General features: G+C 36.3%; 2 protein-coding genes across 2 annotated transcripts; both read left to right on the forward strand.

Annotated features, from left to right (window-relative positions):
* Positions 1 to 13,200: 13,200 nt before the first annotated feature.
* Positions 13,201 to 19,147, forward strand: LOC145616334 (exocyst complex component SEC15B-like). The gene has a single exon (XM_081671037.1). It carries the CDS (start codon positions 13,687 to 13,689, stop codon positions 16,093 to 16,095), a length of 2,409 nt encoding a protein of 802 aa, XP_081527163.1. The 5' UTR covers positions 13,201 to 13,686; the 3' UTR covers positions 16,096 to 19,147.
* Positions 18,612 to 19,073, forward strand: LOC145616822 (uncharacterized protein At5g01610-like). Its single transcript, XM_081671546.1, has one exon. The coding sequence runs from the start codon at positions 18,612 to 18,614 to the stop codon at positions 19,071 to 19,073; it is 462 nt and encodes a 153-aa protein (XP_081527672.1).
* Positions 19,148 to 21,132: the final 1,985 nt, after the last annotated feature.

The following is a 21,132-nucleotide window of genomic DNA, read 5'->3' on the forward strand; positions in this document are numbered from 1 at the left end:
TTTTTGTTTGTAGATGAATAACTTATATGACAACACAGATTTACCAATGAAAATCAATTTAAGGCTTAATCTCAGAAACTACAGGCAATGGGAGGGCGAACTGAGAAATGTTCTCACAAGCTTCAAGCTTGATGCTCGCCTGTATGTACCCGTTGAGAACAAGTGTGCTCCTGGTCAGGACCCTGAAATGCATGCAAAATTAGTTTTGGATGCACTAAAGGTCAAGAACCTAATACTGGAATCTATTCCAAACTGTTGGTATAATAGGTTCAAACGGTATGAGGTGACCAACTTATATCAATGTCTTCGTGCTATCTGTAGAGGTGGCATGGGGGCATTGGGTAGCGGAGGTGCCAACGATCCACATGTAAGAGAGATCGTTAACTCGATCCCTCAGGTTTACTATTCCTGGGCTGACAGTTTAAGGTATGAGACTTACAGGATTCATGGTAAGATAATGGCAAAGAAACTCTTACCTGGTCAGTCAGTGAGGAACCATGTCAATGAATTGGTTGATATGATCAACCAAATGGCTGTCCTCGGGAAACCGATCGATGATGATTCTGCGCGTGACATTATCTTGTTCTTGCTCCATGCTGGTTTTGACATTGTGAGACTTTCTCATAATGATGAGGGATCATCAGCGAATTTGATCAACATCTTACTTAACCATGCTGAGGAGTACCTGATTAGGAGAGATTGCCAGTGCTTCTATTGTGGTGGATGGCAAGCCCATACACCAGGGTGTCCCCATTATGCACCAGTGAAAACAGAAGGTAAGGAGTTACTTGATGTTTTTGTTGTAGAGATTAATCTTACTTCATCTTCCACTTGGGTATTCGATACCGGTTGTGGTGCTCATATCGTTAATGACGTGCAGGGCTTGAAAGGAAGTAGGAAGCTAGATCCAGGGGAAGTAACACTTCGAGTAGGAAATGGAGCAAAAGTTGCTGCACTTGCTATTGGGAGTTATCATTTGAGACTTCCTTCTGGACTCATTTTAGTTCTTAATAACTGTTATTTTGTTCCCAGCATTACTAAAAACATTATTTCAGTTCCAGTTTTAGATACTGAAGGTTTTTCATTTGAAATAAGAGACAAACGTTGTTTTATTTCGAAAGAAAATATGTTATATGCTAATGCTAAGTTAATTAATGGTTTGTATGTTTTAGAATATGCAAATCATATCTACAACATAGATCATAAAAAGCAGAAAACAGATGGTTCAAACCCAACTTACCTATGGCATTGTAGGCTTGGACATATTAACCAAAAGCGCGTCCAGAAATTACATAAGGATGGACTCCTTTCTTCTTTTGATTATGAATCATTTGAAAACTGTGAGTCATGCTTGCTTGGAAAAATGACTAAGTCACCCTTCACGGGTATAGGTGAAAGAGCTAGTGACCTTTTGGGACTCATACATACAGATGTGTGTGGACCAATGAGTTCAAAAGCTAGGGGTGGATATAATTACTTCATTACTTTCACTGATGATTTAAGTAGATATGGTTACATTTACTTAATGAAGAACAAGTCGGAAGCCTTTGAAAAGTTCAAAGAATTCCAGAATGAAGTACAAAACCAGCTTGGGAAAACAATTAAGGCACTACGATCTGATCGTGGTGGCGAATATTTAACCCAAGAATTTGATGAACATCTGATTAATTGTGGAATAATTTCACAATTAACCCCTCCAGGGACACCTCAATTAAATGGAGTGTCAGAAAGGAGAAATAGGACTCTACTAGATATGGTTAGGTCCATGATGAGCTTTACTGATCTTCACATATCTTTTTGGGGATATGCATTAGGAGCAGCTTCCAGAGTACTAAACAGAAGCCCATCCAAAGCAGTTGAGAAGACACCATATGAATTATGGAAAGGAAGAGTTCCAAATTTGTCTTATCTCAAGATTTGGGGTTGTGAAGCCTATGTAAAACGTTTACAAAGCGATAAACTACACCCTAAATCAGACAAGTGTTTCTTTGTGGGCTATCCTAAAGAAACACAAGGGTATTACTTCTACAATCGCGAAGATAACAGAGTGTTTGTTGCTCGCAATGGTGTCTTTCTAGAAAAGGAATTTCTATCTAGAAAGCCAAGTGGGAGTAAAGTGGTTCTCGAAGAAATTCGAGACGAGCAACAAATGGATGTGGATAACACCACGTCAGAGGCGAGGGCGCATGAAACGATTAATCATGCGTCGGAGCAAGCTAATTCCACCAGCGAGACTCCTATCGTCCCACTTGAATCTAATTCATGCGAAAATCTTCAAGGAGTTGGAGAGAAAATTTCTACTGTTGCTCCTACCCCACGTAGGTCTGCCAGAATCAGAAACAAACAGTTTGTCGAGGTTCTGTTAACTGAGGATTCTGAAATCTTCTTATTGGAGAATGAGGAACCCACAACCTACAAGCAAGCTTTGGTGAGCCCCAACTCAGATAAATGGCTTGAGGCCATGAAATCCGAAATGGAGTCAATGTCTAAAAATAAAGTGTGGACCCTAGTAGACTTGCCTAATGGGGTAAAACCCATTAGTTGCAAACGGGTCTACAAGATTAAAACAGACAAGGATGGAAATGCCTACATCCATAAAGCAAGACTAGTTGCAAAAGGGTACAAACAGATTCATGGTATTGACTATGATGAAACTTTTTCCCCAGTAGCAATGCTTAAGTCCATTCGGATTCTTCTAGCAATTGCCGCATTTTTCGATAACGAAATTTGGCAGATGGATGTCAAAACCGCCTTCTTGAATGGGTTCTTGACGGAGGAAGTGTATATGACACAACCTGAGGGTTTTGAAGATCCGGAAAATCCTAAAAAGGTATGCAAGCTTGAGAAATCCATTTATGGATTGAAGCAGGCATCCAGGAGTTGGAATCTTCGCTTTGATGAAGCGATCAAAAGGTTTGATTTTGTCAAGAGCGAAGAGGAACCTTGTGTATACAAGAAGTCTAGTGGGAGCAGCGTAGTTTTCTTAGTCTTGTATGTAGATGACATACTTCTCATGGGAAATGACATACCAATGCTCGAGTCAGTCAAGGAATGATTGAAGAGTTGTTTTTCCATGAAAGACTTAGGTGAAGCTGAGTACATTTTGGGAATCAAGATCCATAGAGACAGGTCTCGAAGGATGATTGGACTAAGTCAAGAGACTTATATTGATAAGGTTCTTGACAGGTTTGAGATGACAAACTCCAAGAGAGGTTTTCTCCCCATGTCCCATGGCATTACGCTCAGTAAATCTCAATGCTCGGTTATGCCAGATGAGATGAGACGTATGGCTATCATTCCTTATGCTTCTGCAATAGGATCGATAATGTATGCCATGATTTGTACAAGGCCGGATGTTGCATATGCTCTAAGCATGTGCAGCAGGTTTCAGGCAAATCCATGTGAAGCACACTGGACAGCTGCCAAGAACATCCTTAAGTACTTGAGAAGGACGAAAGGAATGTTTCTAGTGTATGGTGGCGAAGATGAGTTGGTTGTCAAAGGTTATACGGATGCGAGTTTCCAAACAGACAGGGATGACTTCAGATCTCAATCTGGATACATTTTCTGTCTGAATGGAGGAGCAGTGAGCTGGAAGAGTTCAAAGCAAAGCACTGTCGCAGACTCTACGACAGAATCAGAGTATTTGGCTGCTGTTGAAGCAGCTAAGGAAGCTGTTTGGATAAAGAAGTTCCTAACTGAGCTGGATATCGTACCAAGTGCTCAAAAGGGAATTGAGATATACTGTGACAATAATGGAGCTATTGCTCAATCGAAGGAAGCTAGGTCACACTTCAAATCCAAACATGTAGAGAGGAAGTTTCACCTCATTCGAGAGATCGTTGACAGAGGAGATGTCAAGATGAGCAAAATTCATACGGATGAGAACATCGCTGATCCGCTTACTAAACCCCTTCCAATGCCTAAGCATGAGAAGCATACTAGTGCAACTGGATTGAAGCGAATGGTGTAATTAGAAGTTGTTATTTGTTTTGAGAAAATAAATTGCATATGTAATACATTCATTTGCAGAATTATGTTTAATTAGAAATTATCTTTTCTCTTATTTAATTGTGGTTTCAATATTAAATAAAATGTCCAAAATGATTATGAATTGATGGGCTCACTAGGTTAATGACCTTTTGAATGAAACCCCACAGGTGAACAAAATTCATATATTATTAAGTTCCTAGTTCGGAATCATTAAAGTGGACATAAATGATTTCTTATACTGAAATAGCATGTTAAGATTGATTGGATAGCGCAGTTTCATGGGCTATGGGAGTGTAGTGAAGCTCGGTCAATCACATGGATATGCATGAATGATGCATGATCAAACTATAGACCAACTTTGAAGTTCAAGTATAGAACTTCCGGATATATTAGTGGATTCCTTTGACATGAGTGGAACATTGGTTTCATTCAATGGATGATATAACTGTGGTACATTCAAACGTCTTCCCGTAACTGGAGATTATAAAGGGTGTTTCCTGGTTATTTCAGAAGTTGAGTGGGAGTTTTGGTTGCCACGAGATTGGATAGAGTCTTCCTATTTAGGAATGTGTCATGTTTTGGCCTCTTGAAGAGGGAGAATTCAGAAAATGCATGGCCGTGCTCAAATGTGTTATATAGTAACCATTTGTTTTGTAATTCTAACTCAGATTTCAAGAAATGATTTGTAGATTAATATAGATTACATAAGATGCAATCATATTATCAAATCGACACAAAATGACTTAAGGAATTTGAATATTGCGCACTTGTCTCAGACAAGTGGGAGATTGAAGGAATTGTGTCTTCGATAAGTGCAATTACTAGATATATCAAGGATCACTATTATGGAGATAATAAGTTCATTCTATTAGGGCGTCATCCTCTGTTGCTAGACTATGAGAGATGATCTTTGGGCTAGTCAAATAGCCCAAAGCCCTTTAGAATGGATCCTATATTGGTCACACACAAGGGTATTGGGTTAAGCAAGTTAGAGGCCCATTAATGGGCCTCATGAGCAATTAATTAGTCATAAGCATGAGTGGGCTAAGTATAGTTTGAGTGGGATTAGGAATTGGGCTTGGATTTGGACTTGGACTATTATTTAGAGATACGATCTATAAATAATAGCCTTGCCTAGGGTTGATTCACAAGTCACAATTGACACACAGTGAATTGTGAATCAAGCAATCATCATCCAAAAGCCCTCACCCTCTCTCCCACTCACGCACGCCCTCTCACCCACGGCCGGCCACCCCTAGTGGCCACGTGGTGTTGCGCGGTGGTTCTTGGCTAGTTGATCGTTCGTTCATCTCCGTAGAAGGTCGATAGAAGTGTTCTTTCGCGACTAACTAGCATTAGTGGAGGTCTTAATCCGTGCCCGTGGACCAAGTAGAGGAATCACGTTTGAGGTTCTTTATCTCCCCATTGTTCTTGCTCGATCATCGTGGAATCACGCTTCAAAGGTATAATTCTTACTTATTTATGTGTTATGCATGAGATCCTTGGTTTGGTGCTATGTGAATATGATTCATGTTAATTCCGCATTTAGTACCTATAATCTCCTACATGTTATATTTTTAAAAATATTTAAAAATGTTAGAGATAATATCGGAAAATATAAGTGTGATATATTTTTTCGTATTGATCTTATTAGGATAATAATATATTTAGGTTTATTATACTTCCTCCGTTAACTATTATTTGCAACAAAGGGGTGTTTGCGAACTCCTAGGCAAAATTTGTTTGTGAGAGTAAAATGAAGAGAGAAAAAGTTGGGTGCATGTGATGAGGAGAGAGATAGAGAGATAAAGAGAAATGATTACCTAAAAAGGAAGAAAAACATTTGTTGCACATAATAGTTAGCATTCATATATAGTATGTTAAGATAATATTTAAGTATATCTTTTAGGAAGATTGTTTCATATCTTATGTTCTTAGGTTTTGTATAAATACTCTACCTATTGATGAAAAATAATAAAGCCATTCGATTCATTCTTCTCTATTAATTTGTCATGGTATCAAGTGCAGGTTAGATCTTGGGATACTTCACAAAAATCCCCCCCCTGCCGGTGGGTTAGAAAATTAAACTCACCGGCGGGATTCATAAATTTTACCCAAAATTCCGCTGTGCAATTTTTTTTTCTTTTTTGTGAGTTGATTCGACCATGATTTTGCTCTTTTGGATATGAGTTTGGTTTTACTCAAAAAAAACCAATAAGAGATTTGAGCGTGGTTTACTCTGAAAGACCAATAAGAGATTTGAGTGTGGTTTACTCTGAAAAACCAATAAGAAATTTGAGTGTGGTTTATTCTGAAAAACCAATTAGAAATTTGAGTGTGGTTTACTTTGAAAGACCAATAAGAAATTTGAGTGTGGTTTACTCTGAAAAACCAATATTTGATTGGAGCTCGGTTTTGCTCTGGAAAAACCAAAAATTATTATATTTGCAGGTTCGAAAAGAATGACGTTCCTGTTTGATTGATGACAGATGAGTTTGAAAAGATGAACGTTCTCATCATTGAAGAAAAAAAAAATTTGAAGACGACATCACAAGAGTGTGCATCTCAGTTTTAACAATTTGAAGAATTTCCAATCGCAACGTTCGTGTTACTATCGTTACGATTGCGGGAGGGTGTTAGAGATAGTATCGGAAAATATATGTGTGATATATTTTCCGTATTGATCTTATTAGGAGAATAGTATATTTAGGTTCAGCCCGTCTTGTGTGCGGCCGGCCACACCGTGTGGCCACTTAAAGTAACCCCTATAACATTGATTAAGTAACCCATGTAATACCGACCAAGTAACCCCTATAATACTGACCGAGTAACTCTATAACAATGACGAAATAACCCTTTTAACATTGACCAAGTAACCCCCATTACACTAGCGAAGTAACTCCTATAGTGGTTGGCCACACGGTGTAGCCAGCCACATATAAAACTTTGTGATTTAGGTTTATTATATGTTAAGATATTATTTAAGTATATCTTTTGGGAAGATTGTTTCCTATCTTATGTTCTTAGGTTTTGTATAAATACTCTAGCTATTGATGAATAATAATCAAGTCATTCTATTCACTCTTCTCTATTAATTTGTCAAAAATACACATGGTAGAAAGAGAATAGAAGATCGGAAGAGAGAGGTTTGTAGGTGGACCCTACCTATTTTTTGGTCAAATTGTATCACGTGATGGGAGACTACATGCTGATTCTGAAAGTTTACATAGTACCATTGAATCCTCTGTGGGACTATTTATGCATAAATTTAGTACAACTGAATGCATATATAATACCATTATGTGCATATATAATATCACTGTATATTTAGTGGCACCATTTGATCATCCAATGATACCAGAATATGCATTCGTTTGTACATGTGTATAATTACATGAATACCCATTGTTATGCAATACTACATGCCTAACATTCCTCCTTTTAAAATCCCTCAGTTAATTTACATAGCAGGTTAGGATCAAAATAGTAGGTTAGGATCTAATTTTTTATTTTATTTTTTTCAAAAATATATCAAGCTACATGCAACCAACAACCCCAAGCAAAGCTAATGACTAGTTTTGCATTATAACATTTGCTTTGTATGTACTCTATTTGTTAAAAAAAACCAAAAAAAAAAAAAAGAAAAAAAAAAAAAAAAAAAAAAAAAAAACAAAAAACTAATCAAATTATGTATAGATAACAGAAAAGTAAAAGTGATGCATTTATTTAAACTAGGGGATTTTACGCGCGATGCGCGCGATATAGGTAGTGTTTCAAGTTGAGTCATTGCAGTTAGTCTTATTACCTTATGCATGTTTGCATATATTTTATTATAACTATTTGTACATATGCGGGCGATTAATATGTTGAATGTCATGTATCTTAGCAATGCTCAAAGCTTTAGCAAATTACTTTAGAATTAGTGAATGAGTTCTTAATCAAGTTCTAGACATGCAAATGTTTGCTATATTTAAAGTACAGATTGAAATGGTTCAATTAGCAAGACATCAAATGTCTATATTTTTCTTGTATTCATATAAGATACCAATACACCTCACTTTAAGTTTTAATCGGTTAAAGTTATGATAGTAATAATTACAGTAAATGTCATTTAACAATGATTGCCTTGTAAATATTTATTTTACAGAGTAAATCGATATTATAAGTTAGTAATTTATTTTGTTAAAATTACAAAAATAATGAAGTTATTTCTTGAATTGGTAAAAAATGCAGTGGACAAAATGGACCAAGTAACCTCAAAAACTAAGGGCCTGTTCTCATACGATTATTTTTAGTTCAGTTTAGTTCAGATCAGCTCTAATAAGTTCAATTCAGTTCAGCTCCTAATTTCCTTCTCTCATAAAATATTCATTTCAGTTAAGTTCAGTTGAGCTCTAATAAGTTCAGTTCAGTTCGATCAGTTCACATATCTTAATGCTTTCGGAATCAACGAATATAGTGTGTCCTAAGTCGGTAGCAAGATCAGAAGGCTCCGGGAGCCCTAGATAAAGATTGAAATCTTGTACAAATCAAAACTCTTGTTCAATTCAGTTCAGCTCAGTTCAGTCAACGAGAACAGACCCTAAGTTAAGCGGAGAAATAAGGTCCAAGAATTAAAAACAATAGATGTTGAGTGATTGACTGTGTGAAATTGTCAATCAAGTTCATTCCCAATTCAAATTTCTACCAAGCTAGTCTTCAATTCAAATGAGTAAAAACTTGGGCAATTATTGCTTGGACCTTAAGAGTCACCAAACTAACTAAACTATCTCAATGGCATTAATACCGCAATCTCTTGAATACCTTTCTGGTTATTGTATTTGACCAACCTTTGTCTTAGCTTCTAATATTTTTATATTTTTTTTTATTTCTTTTTTGTTAGAACTACTTATATGATCTTTCGGGTTTCACTTTTATGAACTTTTTTAAATGAACCAATACTCTTGTAAACTTATATCAAAATCATGGACATCTGTTTTCTCTTACTGTCCGAAATATAACCGATTCACCAACCCACACTTGAGCCTGATTTCTCATATATCAATTTCAGTTTCAGCAAAGTTGCTTTTGCACTATATTGGACAAATGCTTGCTTCCATAGTTCCATGTGCTTCATATAGGAAAGAATGTAAAATCAAAACCTCTCATAATCATACTTATAAAGGTTAGAATAATTAAAGCAATACTAAGTTGATTATACTGACAAGTGAGCAATTAAATTAATGATAAAACCCATATTGTGAAATTGATCAATAATAACAAATTAACAATAAAATAAATACATTGATTATTCATAAAACATTAATGGGGGTGTAAAGGTAATTAAACACTTTCAGGGTTAAAAATGTCCTAACATTATTCATAAGAGTATTTTCCCACTTTTTATAAGGTAGGGATTTAGATAATATGTCATAGATGCAAATGTAGAGCACATTTGGCTCGTACAAAACAAGGTTTCCATGCTTTCAACTTTCAAAATCCACGGCCACTTAGAGCTTGTTCTGATTTATTGAACTGAGCTGAGCTGAACTGAGTTGAGCTGAATTGTTTATGAGAGAAGGAAATTAGTAACTGAACTGAACTAAGGTAAACTAATATGAATTTTTTTTTTTTGAAAGAAAACTAATATGAAATTAAGCTGAAGAGAACAGGTCCTTACTTTATTAGAGCATTTAAGTTGAGCAAATGGGGCATCCGATCAAAAATAATCGAACCTTGAATTGGTTGAGAGTTGAGACTGGTTCTAATATAAATATTCAAAAATGGAACTGTATCCAGTCCAACTAGTTCCTAGAATTTTGAAACCGGTCTTTGAATTGCTGGTAACTAATTCTAATTTTAGGAACCTAGTTATATATGCAATTGTTGAAAATAATACAAAATCTTAAATTTTATTTAAATCCACTTGTTATAAAAGTAATTTTACAATGTTGATAAATTGAGATATCAATCAGTAAATTTTTTTTTTTAAAAAAAGGTGTCAACTAAATAAAATGGGGAAAATATATATTAATATTTATCTTAATATTGGTTTTAATTCTGAGAAATTGGAATCAACAGCTAGTTCTTAATATTATTACTGTAAATTGGAATCACTGAATACAACTTTGGTTCCAGGCCCGCCGGTTTCGAAATTGACATGAGTACTCGAAATGTTTGCTCACCCAAAATGCGATCTTGTATTAAACAATGTTCTTTTTGTTGCAATTTATGAATAAAAACCTAAACCTCTATAATGTTTAATTATTACCTTTTTTTTTTTTTTTTTTTTGAAAGAAATCCCAAAGGACACTAAATTTCATTAATATAAGCCATACGACATCTACAATTGACAATGAACGATAATGAAAACGAATTTAACAAAAGCAAACAAGAATTAATCGGGGAAGGGCTAAGAATCCAAATACATAAATATAACAATTCGGCATATTCTCGATTCGTTGTCTCATACAACTTTTTGAGTGGATCCGTCGTCGCTTCACAATTTTGTAAGATAGTTAATTCTTGTGCTGATTCCGTAACCCGAATCCGAGCCCTAATCAATAGTAGCTCCGCACAACCGGAGACCAAATTAAGCACAAATAAAACCTTGTCTTTCGAAGGAGTACGAAAAACCTTGTCTTTCGAAGGAGATCGAAAAAACCTTGTCTTTCAAAGGAGATAAACCCTTTCTTTCGAGGGAGACATTATTGTAACGCAAAACAAAAGGCTTAAAAGAAAATAAAGATTGAGGCTTTCCACCGGTGAAATCCGATGGAAGCCCCTTGAAAATTGACAATGGAGACTAGGTTTAGGAGAGAGAAGAGAGAAAAGGAGGCTAGAGTGGTAGTGATTTTTAACAAACCCTCTTTAATTATTACCTTTTGTATGCAAGTAATATATTTATAACATGAGCTATTCTATATAAGACGTTATAAATATGCATTAAACATTTATCTTCTTTATTTAGTTTTGAACCTGATTGTTCAAGCAAAATCAATTTGGTTTTCGGATTTTTAATTTTAACTAGTGTGTGTCCCGGGCGATGCCCCGGATTGCTAATTTGTACTTTTTTTTTTTTAAATTTGATAATTATGTTCAATTGTTTGTATAGTTTATTTACCTCTTGTGAATAATAAATAAATTAAATAACCTCTAATTTAAAAGGAATATATAATGTTAATTATGTGAAATTAAAAACACGAATAAAAGTTGGTTGAGATGGTAAGCGTATAACCTTTATTTGTTGGAGGTTGCAGGTTCGAGTCTAGATCAAACCACAATTTATTCATTTTGTTTAATGAAATTGCAAGCTTACATGTCATGTACTTTGAATAGTGATGTGACATGGTGTCATATACGTTGAAGAGTGCCACGTGGCACCGTTCCTTTAAAAGAAACGCCTTTTAATATATTGTATAGATGTATAGATTTTATAAACTCGTTTATGGTTCAACCCGATTTAAATCTTAAACTAGTGTTCGGCCCGGGCGTTGTTCCGGGTGTTACTTTGAGTATTTTTATCATATTTATTATCAAAGAGCTTGAAAGAAATTTTTTATTGTAAGAAATTATAATACTTACAATAACAATAATAAATAGTTTTGAATAATTTTTGCTTTTATTTCTAATATGTATTTATATATTTATGTGCATAGAGAGAACAACATAAGCTTATAGCTTGGATGGTAATAAGTTGGTCTTCATTCAATGAGGTCTTGTGTTCAAACCTTATTTTATGCATTTTTGGTTAACCATGACATGAAACAAAAATATGCTAGAGGTACACGTGGCATATTGAACGATGATATGGCATTATGCTGGTGCAAGAATGAGATACACGTGGCACATTGACATTTTTAGGAACGATTTTTAATATATAAAACTAGTGAGTAGCCCGGGCGTTGCCCCGGGTTGCTACTGTTGTAGACGTGCAATCAATAAGTTTTTTAAAAGACTTTTTAAAATTGTATAATAATTATTATTGTCAAACTAAAATTGAGTTTTTTTTTTAGTATATTTTATTTTAATTGATTCTTGTGGTTTGCACTTATATAATTTTTTTTTACATATTGATAATATACTTGATAATTGGCTTAGATGGTGGAATGGTTATTCTTGTTGTAAGAGATTGAGGGTTCGATCCCCCTTATCCTTATGTTTTTATATTCAATAATGTTGGTTGTTTGGGTGATGTGGCATCATGAGGCATTGGGAAGATGACGTGGCGTAACAAAAAGGGACTGTGTGGCACATGGACGTTCTTAGGAACGCCTTTTAATATATAGTATAGATATAGATATAATAAAGTATAGATTGATGAACAACCTTTAGTTGCGACTAGGGATGACAATGGGTCGGGTCTGGGTCGGGTCCACTGAGACCCAGACCCAGACCCGGAATTTTAGAAGTGGACCCAGATCCATTGGGTTTAAAAAAATCAGACCCAGACCCAGATCCATCGGGTCTAGCGGGTCTTGGGTCTAAAACGGGTCCAACTATGATTTTATTGATTTTTTATAATTTTGTATCTATATTATAAATTTATAAATATACTACTACGTCAAAATAATAAAAAACGCATTTAACAAAAAATAACTTGTTCACATTCTTGACACACAAATAATTTGTTCATTAAAAAGTTAAGACAATGCAAGAAAAAAAAAATCGTACTCCACAAAAACTTAATTTCTTGGTTGCTTGTTGTTTTATTGCTCACTTTCACTAAAGTCTATCTTCACAACCTCTAATTACATAGTTTATTAAGTGATTTTTTTTAATTATATTATAACTGATATATATTTAGTATTTATAAAAAATTAAAAAAAAAAATAAAAATGAGTCCATGGGTCAGATCTGGGTTTACAATTTTTGGACCCGGACCCAGACCCGACCCATTAAGCTTAGACCCAGATCCGACCCAGATCCATCGGGTCTAAAATTTAAGGACTCAGACCCTAAAATATGGATCGGGTCCAACCGGGTCTGGGTCGGGTCCAGGACCCATTGCCATCTCTAGTTGGGACTCTTGCAAGCCCTCCTTTGATTTATTTTCTCCAAAGTATTCCACAACCTTGTGAACCTTCCACTTTAGATGTACGAGTACTAGTAGTAGATTTTTTTGGTTGAAACAACAATATACAAATCATATTAATCATGAACATTATCAACTACTCCAAGTATTATTACAACAAAACCTTTGAATGAAACAAGCAATTACAAGGTTGATAATAAAGAAAACGGTCCAACAAAACCACAACACGTCAATATAACGCCTAATCCTTAACGTCAACGCTCTCTTTCCATCATCTCACACCACATTCCCCAACTTTCCACCTTGTCAACATTCATCACCTCCAAAATCCCCAAACTACCCCTCACCTCAACCGGTCACCCCTCCCCCTCCAAGCCTCCAATCACATCTAGTTCGGTGAGGTCGGATTGGATTGGATCGACTTTTAAAATTGAGTCATACTGAGTACTAAATTATTGCGTCTAGTGAGTCAAAATCTGAATTTGATAATTTTTCAGGTTGATTTCGAATCGGCTCGGGTCGAATGTGTTTTTACACCTCTACAGCTCCCAGGGGCATTTCCGTCATTTTCACCCTCACCCTCTGTCCAAATCACCCACTTTCTCTCTCCTCCCTCCTAAATCTCCGCCCTCACTTTCTCTCTCTTCCCTCCCCCTTTCTCTCTCCTCCCTCTCTCTCTAATGCAGTCAACCAAAAGTCGCCGGAGAATATCTCCGGCAGACGGCGGCGACAACTCCTCCGGCGCCGACAAACAAGACCAACTCCTCCTCTCCTCCGCCATCTGCAACGGCGAAGACCTCTCCCCCTTCGTCAGAAAAGCCTTCGCCGCCGGAAAACCCGACTTCCTCCTCCACAACCTCAAAGCCTTCACTCGCTCCAAAGAATCGGAGATCGAAGAAGTCTGCAAAGCTCACTACCAAGACTTCATCTTAGCAGTCGACGATCTTCGCTCACTTCTCTCCGATGTCGATGATCTGAAATCGTCACTTTCGTTGTCGAATGCTCATCTTCAGTCAGTTGCGCAGCCATTGTTGAGCTCTCTCGATGCTTTTATCGAAGCGAGGAATGTTAACAATAATCTGTTGATGTGCTTGGGTTCGGTGAAGATCTGCATTGAGATTGTCGAGCTTTGTGCAAGGAGTAACGCGCATATTGAGAATGATCAGTTGTATTTGGCGCTGCGATGTGTTGATCAGATTGAGAGGAATTTGCTGAAGATTGCGCCGTCTTCGACGTTGAAGAGGATGCTGGAGAAGCATATTCCGGCAGTTAGGGTTTATGTTGAGAAGAAGGCGAATAAGGAATTTGGGGATTGGCTTGTTGAGATTCGAGCTGTGAGTAGGAATTTAGGGCAGTTTGCGATTGGACAAGCGTCTTCGGCTCGGCAAAGGGAGGAGGAGCTGAGGATGAAGCAGCGGCAAGCGGAGGAGCAGTCGAGGTTGAGTGTTAGGGATTGTGTTTATGCGTTGGAGGAGGAAGATGATGGATTGGATCTTGAGTTGGAGGGAGAAAATGGTGGTGGGAATGTCAATGGAGGGAATTTAGGGTTTGATCTTACGCCGTTGTATAGGGCGTTTCATATTCATCAATCGTTGGGAGCTGAGGATCGGTTTAAGCATTATTATTTCGAAACTCGAAAGTTGCAATTGACTTCTGATTTTCAGGTATCTTCTATGACACCATTTTTAGAGTCACATCAAACTTTTTTTGCGCAAATTGCTGGGTTTTTCATTGTTGAGGATAGGGTATTGAGGACTGGTGGGGGGTTGATTACGAAATGGGAGGTTGAGAATTTGTGGGAATTGGCTATTAGTAAGATGTGTTCTGTGTTAGAGGATCAGTTTTCGCGAATGCAGACCGCGAATCATTTGTTGTTGATCAAGGATTATGTGAGTTTGCTTGGGGTTTCGTTGAGGAGGTTTGGGTATCCGGTTGATGCTTTGCTTGATGTGTTGAGTAAGCATAGGGATAAGTATCATGAGCTGTTGTTATCGGATTGTCGTAAGCAGATTACTGATGCGGTTAATGCTGATAAGTTTGAGCAAATGTTGATGAAGAAAGAGTATGAGTATTCTATGAATGTGTTAGCTTTTCAATTGCAGACTTCGGATATTACCCCGGCTTTTCCTTATGTGGCTCCGTTTTCGACTACTGTGCCTGATTGTTGTCGAATTGTGAGGTCGTTTATTGAGGATTCTGTGAGTTTTATGTCATATGGTGGGCAGTTGGATTCTTATGATGTGGTTAAGAAGTATTTGGATAGATTGTTGAGTGAGGTCCTTGATGAGGCTCTGGTTAAGTTGATTAAGACTTCGGTGTTTGGTGTTTCGCAAGCTATGCAAGTTGCTGCGAATATGGCAGTGTTTGAGCGAGCCTGTGATTTCTTCTTTAAGCATGCTGCTCAGCTCTCGGGCATACCTTTGAGAATGGCAGATAGGGGAAAGAGGCTGTTCCCGCTAAAGAAGTCTCGTGATGCAGCAGAAGAGATGCTTGCTGGGATGATTAAGGTTAAGATAGACGGTTTTATGTCACTGATGGAGAATGTCAATTGGCTGGGTGACGAGCCTCTTCAGGGTGGAAATGAGTATGTGAACGAGGTTATAATATTCCTGGAGACTCTGGTTTCGACTGCTCAGCAGATATTACCCCCACAAGTTCTTAAGAGGGTTCTGCAGGATGTAATGTCTCATATATCTGTAAAGATTATCGGTGCTTTGATGGGAGATTTAGTGAAGAGGTTTAATGTGAATGCAATTACAGGGCTTGACATTGATATTCAGTTATTAGAGTCATTTGCAGAAAGTCAGGGATCTATTCTCTCCGAAGCTGAAGCAAATGAGCTAAAATTAGGCCTAGCCGAGTCGAGGCAACTGGTTAATTTGCTTTTAAGCAATAATCCGGAGAACTTTCTAAATCCTGTTATCAGGGAAAAAACTTACAATGCTTTGGACTACAGGAAAGTTGTAACCATTTCTGAGAAACTAAGGGATCCTTCGGATAGGAGCTTCTTTGCCACCAGGGGAGCTAAGCCGAATCCCAAAAGGAAGTCTCTGGACGCGTTGATAAAAAGGCTAAGGGAGGTTAGCTGATTTGACATAGACCTGTAAGTAGCCAATTGCTTTATTTTGAGGGGGTGTTTATTGTTCTTGTTTCTTGATAGTTGTTCATTGCTAACTATATATGCAGATCCAATAAACATATTATTGTTTGTAAAATCATGTTTGATATTTTATTTTGTATGTAGTTTTCGATACTTACATTTTAATGTTGTATTTTATTCATTGAAAGAATAGTGAGATTTATTTCTGATCTTCAACTTCAAAAGGCACTTCTTTTTCATTTGACAGTTGTTTGTTCCCCTGATTTTTTGCCTTCTTTTAAGGCGTGCTCATCTTTAGTTTACTAAATTTGGCTCATCATCCTTCTCGTTTCCAACCCCATGAGTCATGTTGTTCAAAGAATGCTAGTTTCATGCTCCAAGATCTTGTACTTATCTCATTGATTTGTCGTCTATTTTTTCCCTGACTTACTACAATTTAGCGTTATGATCATTCATTGTCAAATTATAATTTTGGTTATGATGAACACATTATTTAAAGCATAAATCACTCGTAGGTGTTCTTACTTGATCTTCAATCTTTTGCAACCAATTTTATTGTTACATATAGTTGGCAGTCTTTGCAGTTTGCACTATGAAGCTAGTCAGCTAGATCATGCTAAATTGCTAAGTGCCTAAGTTATTTAGCATCAGTGCAGCAATGTCTTTGATTTTGTAGAGGGAAGTCTTTATTTTTGGTTCATGTCAATTTTTTTTGTTAGTCCTTTGGTAAACTCCTTGAACCCTTTGTCATCTCCTATATACAAGAGTAAATGGGAGTTGACGCTTATAAGGTTAGGGTTTGACTATATATTAGATGGGATAATGCAAGAGGGAAAGAGAAACGGCCGGAAAAGTTGATGGAATGTCATGCTGTAATATTGGTCAAAGTAAACTACCTTGTTAAGATTCAAGCTAGCTGAGAGCCTTCATGGAACATCAATGTTTTTTCATGGTGAGAAAGTCACTAATTTGCTCAAATTTAGGATGATTATGATAAGCATCAACAATCTCTTTAAAGTCTTCAGTTAGTGTACAATCCTTTCTTGCCTAGTAAATATGAGCTCCAATACATGACTGTACATTCTAAGCTTAATTAGCAGAAGGTTGTTCATAATGGTTAATGAAATCTCATCTATCCATATATAAAACTTTGTTATGAATGGGAACATGTAGAATATTAAATTGGTTTTTGTTTGACAGCTAAATTGGTGGTGTAGTTAGAAGTTTGGGAGAATTTGGTGAAATGTCTATTTGGATATTATCAACTGCAGTAATAAACATGAGATCTCTTTGCCTAAGCTGAGCATGAAAGTGCTAGAATAGGACATTTACAAATAAACATATGTTAACAATGCGGCAATGGCCGCGATGGCCATGATGGCCATTGTCTATAGATCACATTATGATTTCTGATCATAATCAGTGAATAGAGACAATAGAATAGAGAACAAATTGGAGAGAAAGCTCACTTTTTATTGACAGAAGTGTATGTTTGAATACACACTGTAAGGAAGAAGAAAGCTACCTAAATACTTGATTATTACAAAAAATGTGCTATAACTAACTTCCTGGAATCTAGGGAAGTTTGTTATTACAAATTATCTTCTCTGATATACTAGAATTGTTGGTAGCTCTGTCATCAACTTCTAGCTCATCCCTGTTTGAGGGTGTGCTGTAGTATCATCGACTGCCATGGCAAATGTATTATAATCCAACATGGTTTGATCACCTATATCATCTTGCACATGATCAATATGATCTTTAATAGATCATCCAAGGTAAGTAGATGGCTAGATGGCTAGGGAGAACGCATGTCATATTTGCTGCTTATATTAGAAACTATTTCTTCAGTGGTGAAATATTGTTGCAGGACTGATGGCCAGGACATAATTGGTTGAGCTTCACCTTGGTATTGAGACTAATGACTTCTTTGATTAGTGACTCAGACTTGTGCTCATACACAAAGCTAATTGGCTTTGGTGGTGGTGGCTAGTGGCTACTAGTAGTGGCGTGTTTATATGTGGCGCCTACACGCCAAGTAGTTGCCAATATGGGTTCCATTTTTGTGTGTTGTTGAACAAATCATGTCGTGGCTACTGGTTAACCACTCCATCAATATCTGATTGGTCTTGTGTTGGTGGTACACTCTAACTATCAGCTTCTATTGGACGGACTCGTTGTGGCCGATGACTTGTATTCTCATCCACCAAGCCAAGCAGTCAATTTTACCCTTGTGCAATGGTAATAATACTAATAAAACGATGCTCAACTGGTAACCATTCGTGAATACCTTGTACTCTGTATGGGTAATTCAGTCATTTACCCCTGATTACTCCCCTCGTGGAGCTCGAGAGAAATTCACTTATGTCCACGTTAATCAACTACCTATTCATAAATAATCAGACACGTGTCAAATATCCCTTATCCTACCAAATATAAATACTCCAATCCATCCAAACTTTTCATTTTGTCAAACAAACTCAACTCACTTACCCATCCTTAGCAATGTCTTCATCAACCACCACAACACTCCTCCTCCTCCTCTTCCTCATCTCACTCGCCGCCATCGCCACCGCCAAACCATCCGCCTACGAAGTCTTAGAAAGCTACGACTTCCCGGTCGGTCTACTCCCTAATGGAGTAACCGGCTACGAGCTCAACCCTGAAACGGGGGAGTTTAAGGTCTATTTGCCTAAAACATGTAAGTTTACCATCGAGGGATATGATCTAGAATACAAATCAACCATCACTGGAGTTATCTCGAAAGACCGTCTTACGCACCTTAAGGGTATTAGTGTTAAGGTGTTGCTTCTATGGCTGAGTATTGTTGAAGTCGATAAAAAGAACGGTGAGCTTCAGTTCTCCGTCGGTATCGCCTCCGCGAACTTCCCCCTCGAGGGTTTTGAGGAGTCGCCGTCTTGTGGATGTGGGTTTGATTGTGATGATGCTAATCTTGCTGTTTTGTAGGGTAAGTTAGTTTATTTTATGTATTAGATTATTAATGTAAGGAGAATAATCAGAAATGTATTGGATATTTGGATTAGCTTTCCACTTATTCTAGTTACAAGGAACATTTTTAATAATCATAATTATATAATATGAATGATTCCTTAATTTCTTTTTTGATAAAGTTAGACTTTCTTGTTCATTTTATATACGAAGTATTATTTGATGATGCAAAAAGTTCTTTTTTTAGGATGTGTAATAACAAATGATATGGAAAGGGATGAGGCATTTTTTTCCTTTATGAGATACGTTTTCATGTTTGGTATGTACTTTATTTTATCTTTCAAAAAGTTGATAAAAATGGTAAATGAACACGATTATTTGAAGCACTATTAGGAAAGTTCTAAGTCATATAGTTTAGTAGCATTATTAATAAAACCACGCAACTTCTTGCTCAATATGTATGTGTTACTCTATCAATTAATTTTTTCACCTTGTGATCGAGAATGTCGGTATGTTACAATTAGGAATTTTTTTGTATAATTATAGTGTCACAATAACTTATTGTGTGATAAACGTGATGAGCTTTCGATTTAAGCTCGTACGGAGTATTCAGAAGAATTACTATGAACTTGTGATACTATCTCAAGATCGATTGATCGACTTGCTCTATTATTGTTTAGTATTCCGTCATCTAGTATGCCGTGAGTACGATCTAGTTTTAAAGTTGGTGTTAAATTTAATGCGAAGGTGTGTTTCACGTGGGAGTTTCCGCACGTTCTACAACATGTGAATTCATGACATGAATCATGAGGTTCAAGATATTTGTTATGTTATCCATTTATCCTCGTACGTAGTATGCGGGACAATAGTTCAGATCACTGGATTGAAATAAACAAAGTTATGTAGAAACTTCGAGTTCCACACTTCTATCCCTCCCTTCAACCAAATTTTTAGTATGAGAGATTAGTGGTTCAATGTTGAATACTAAGTATTATATATTTGAACTTTTGCTATACATGAGTCATTGAGTGTGATGTGATAGAGGAATGATGGAATAAATCGATCTAGTTACTTGAGTACAAGGGTAAAAAAAAAAACTTTGAGAATAAATTTTGATTTTCCTTTACTTTGTGGTCTTTAAAAATTGGGTGTGAGCCAATTGTGAGATACCATGAGAATTGGTTTATCAAAGATATGTGTTAAAATCTTATGAAAAGTATTTTAAAGCAAGTAATAAAAGACGAATAGAGTATAAGAGCATCTCTACTTATAGGTTAAAGTGTTAATTATCTTTTCCTGTCACATAAGATTCAAGCTATTTTTCATCATTAGTTTGAATCCCAATAATTAGCTTATATGGAGTAGCTTGTTATAAATGGTTGATAACCATGTTTCCTCCTTTTGCCAACTTATTGTCAGCCATAATAGCTCACCAAGCAAATTTGTCATTTTAACTACATCATTCAAACTGAAAAGTGGAAACTTCTAAAAATTACAAGCAGGTCTCCTTCCAATAATACCATGTATAAAATATATATTGAGATGGTTCAAACAAGATTTCACATGACTATGTTTTATCATAGCAATAAACACAAAACAAAGTCAAAGTGTAGTTTGTAAATAATGCAAAAGTCAAATGGTGTCAACTAAAAAAAACGAAGGAAGAATCTCTCAAGTAACCCATTACCATTAGAGATGACGACATGCTGTTATAGCTAAACAATAATTTAGATTTGAAATAATTCTTATTACTCCCTCCGTTTCATAATGTTAGTCTCACATGGAATCAATCACATAAAATAAGAAAAGAAAAATATTTGGAATCTAACATCAAAATACAAAATAATTCATAATTAATTTACCTTATTAAATTTTTTTATATTTTTGGAAGTCATAATTGCATAATTTAAGGTAGAGATTTCCTTACTTGGATCTATGTCATCAATCTACAACCAATTATTTTCAAAAAAATAAGTTAAAAATGTAACAAATTCAATATGGGTAGATCTTTTTGAAACGCCCAAAATAATATATGGGATTAACATAATGAAACTGAAGGAGTAATATTTTACCAATA

The sequence above is a fragment of the Chenopodium album genome, chromosome 26, assembly GCF_948465745.1.
Source record: "Chenopodium album chromosome 26, dcCheAlbu1.1, whole genome shotgun sequence".
In the NCBI taxonomy this organism is placed as follows: Eukaryota; Viridiplantae; Streptophyta; class Magnoliopsida; order Caryophyllales; family Amaranthaceae; genus Chenopodium; species Chenopodium album.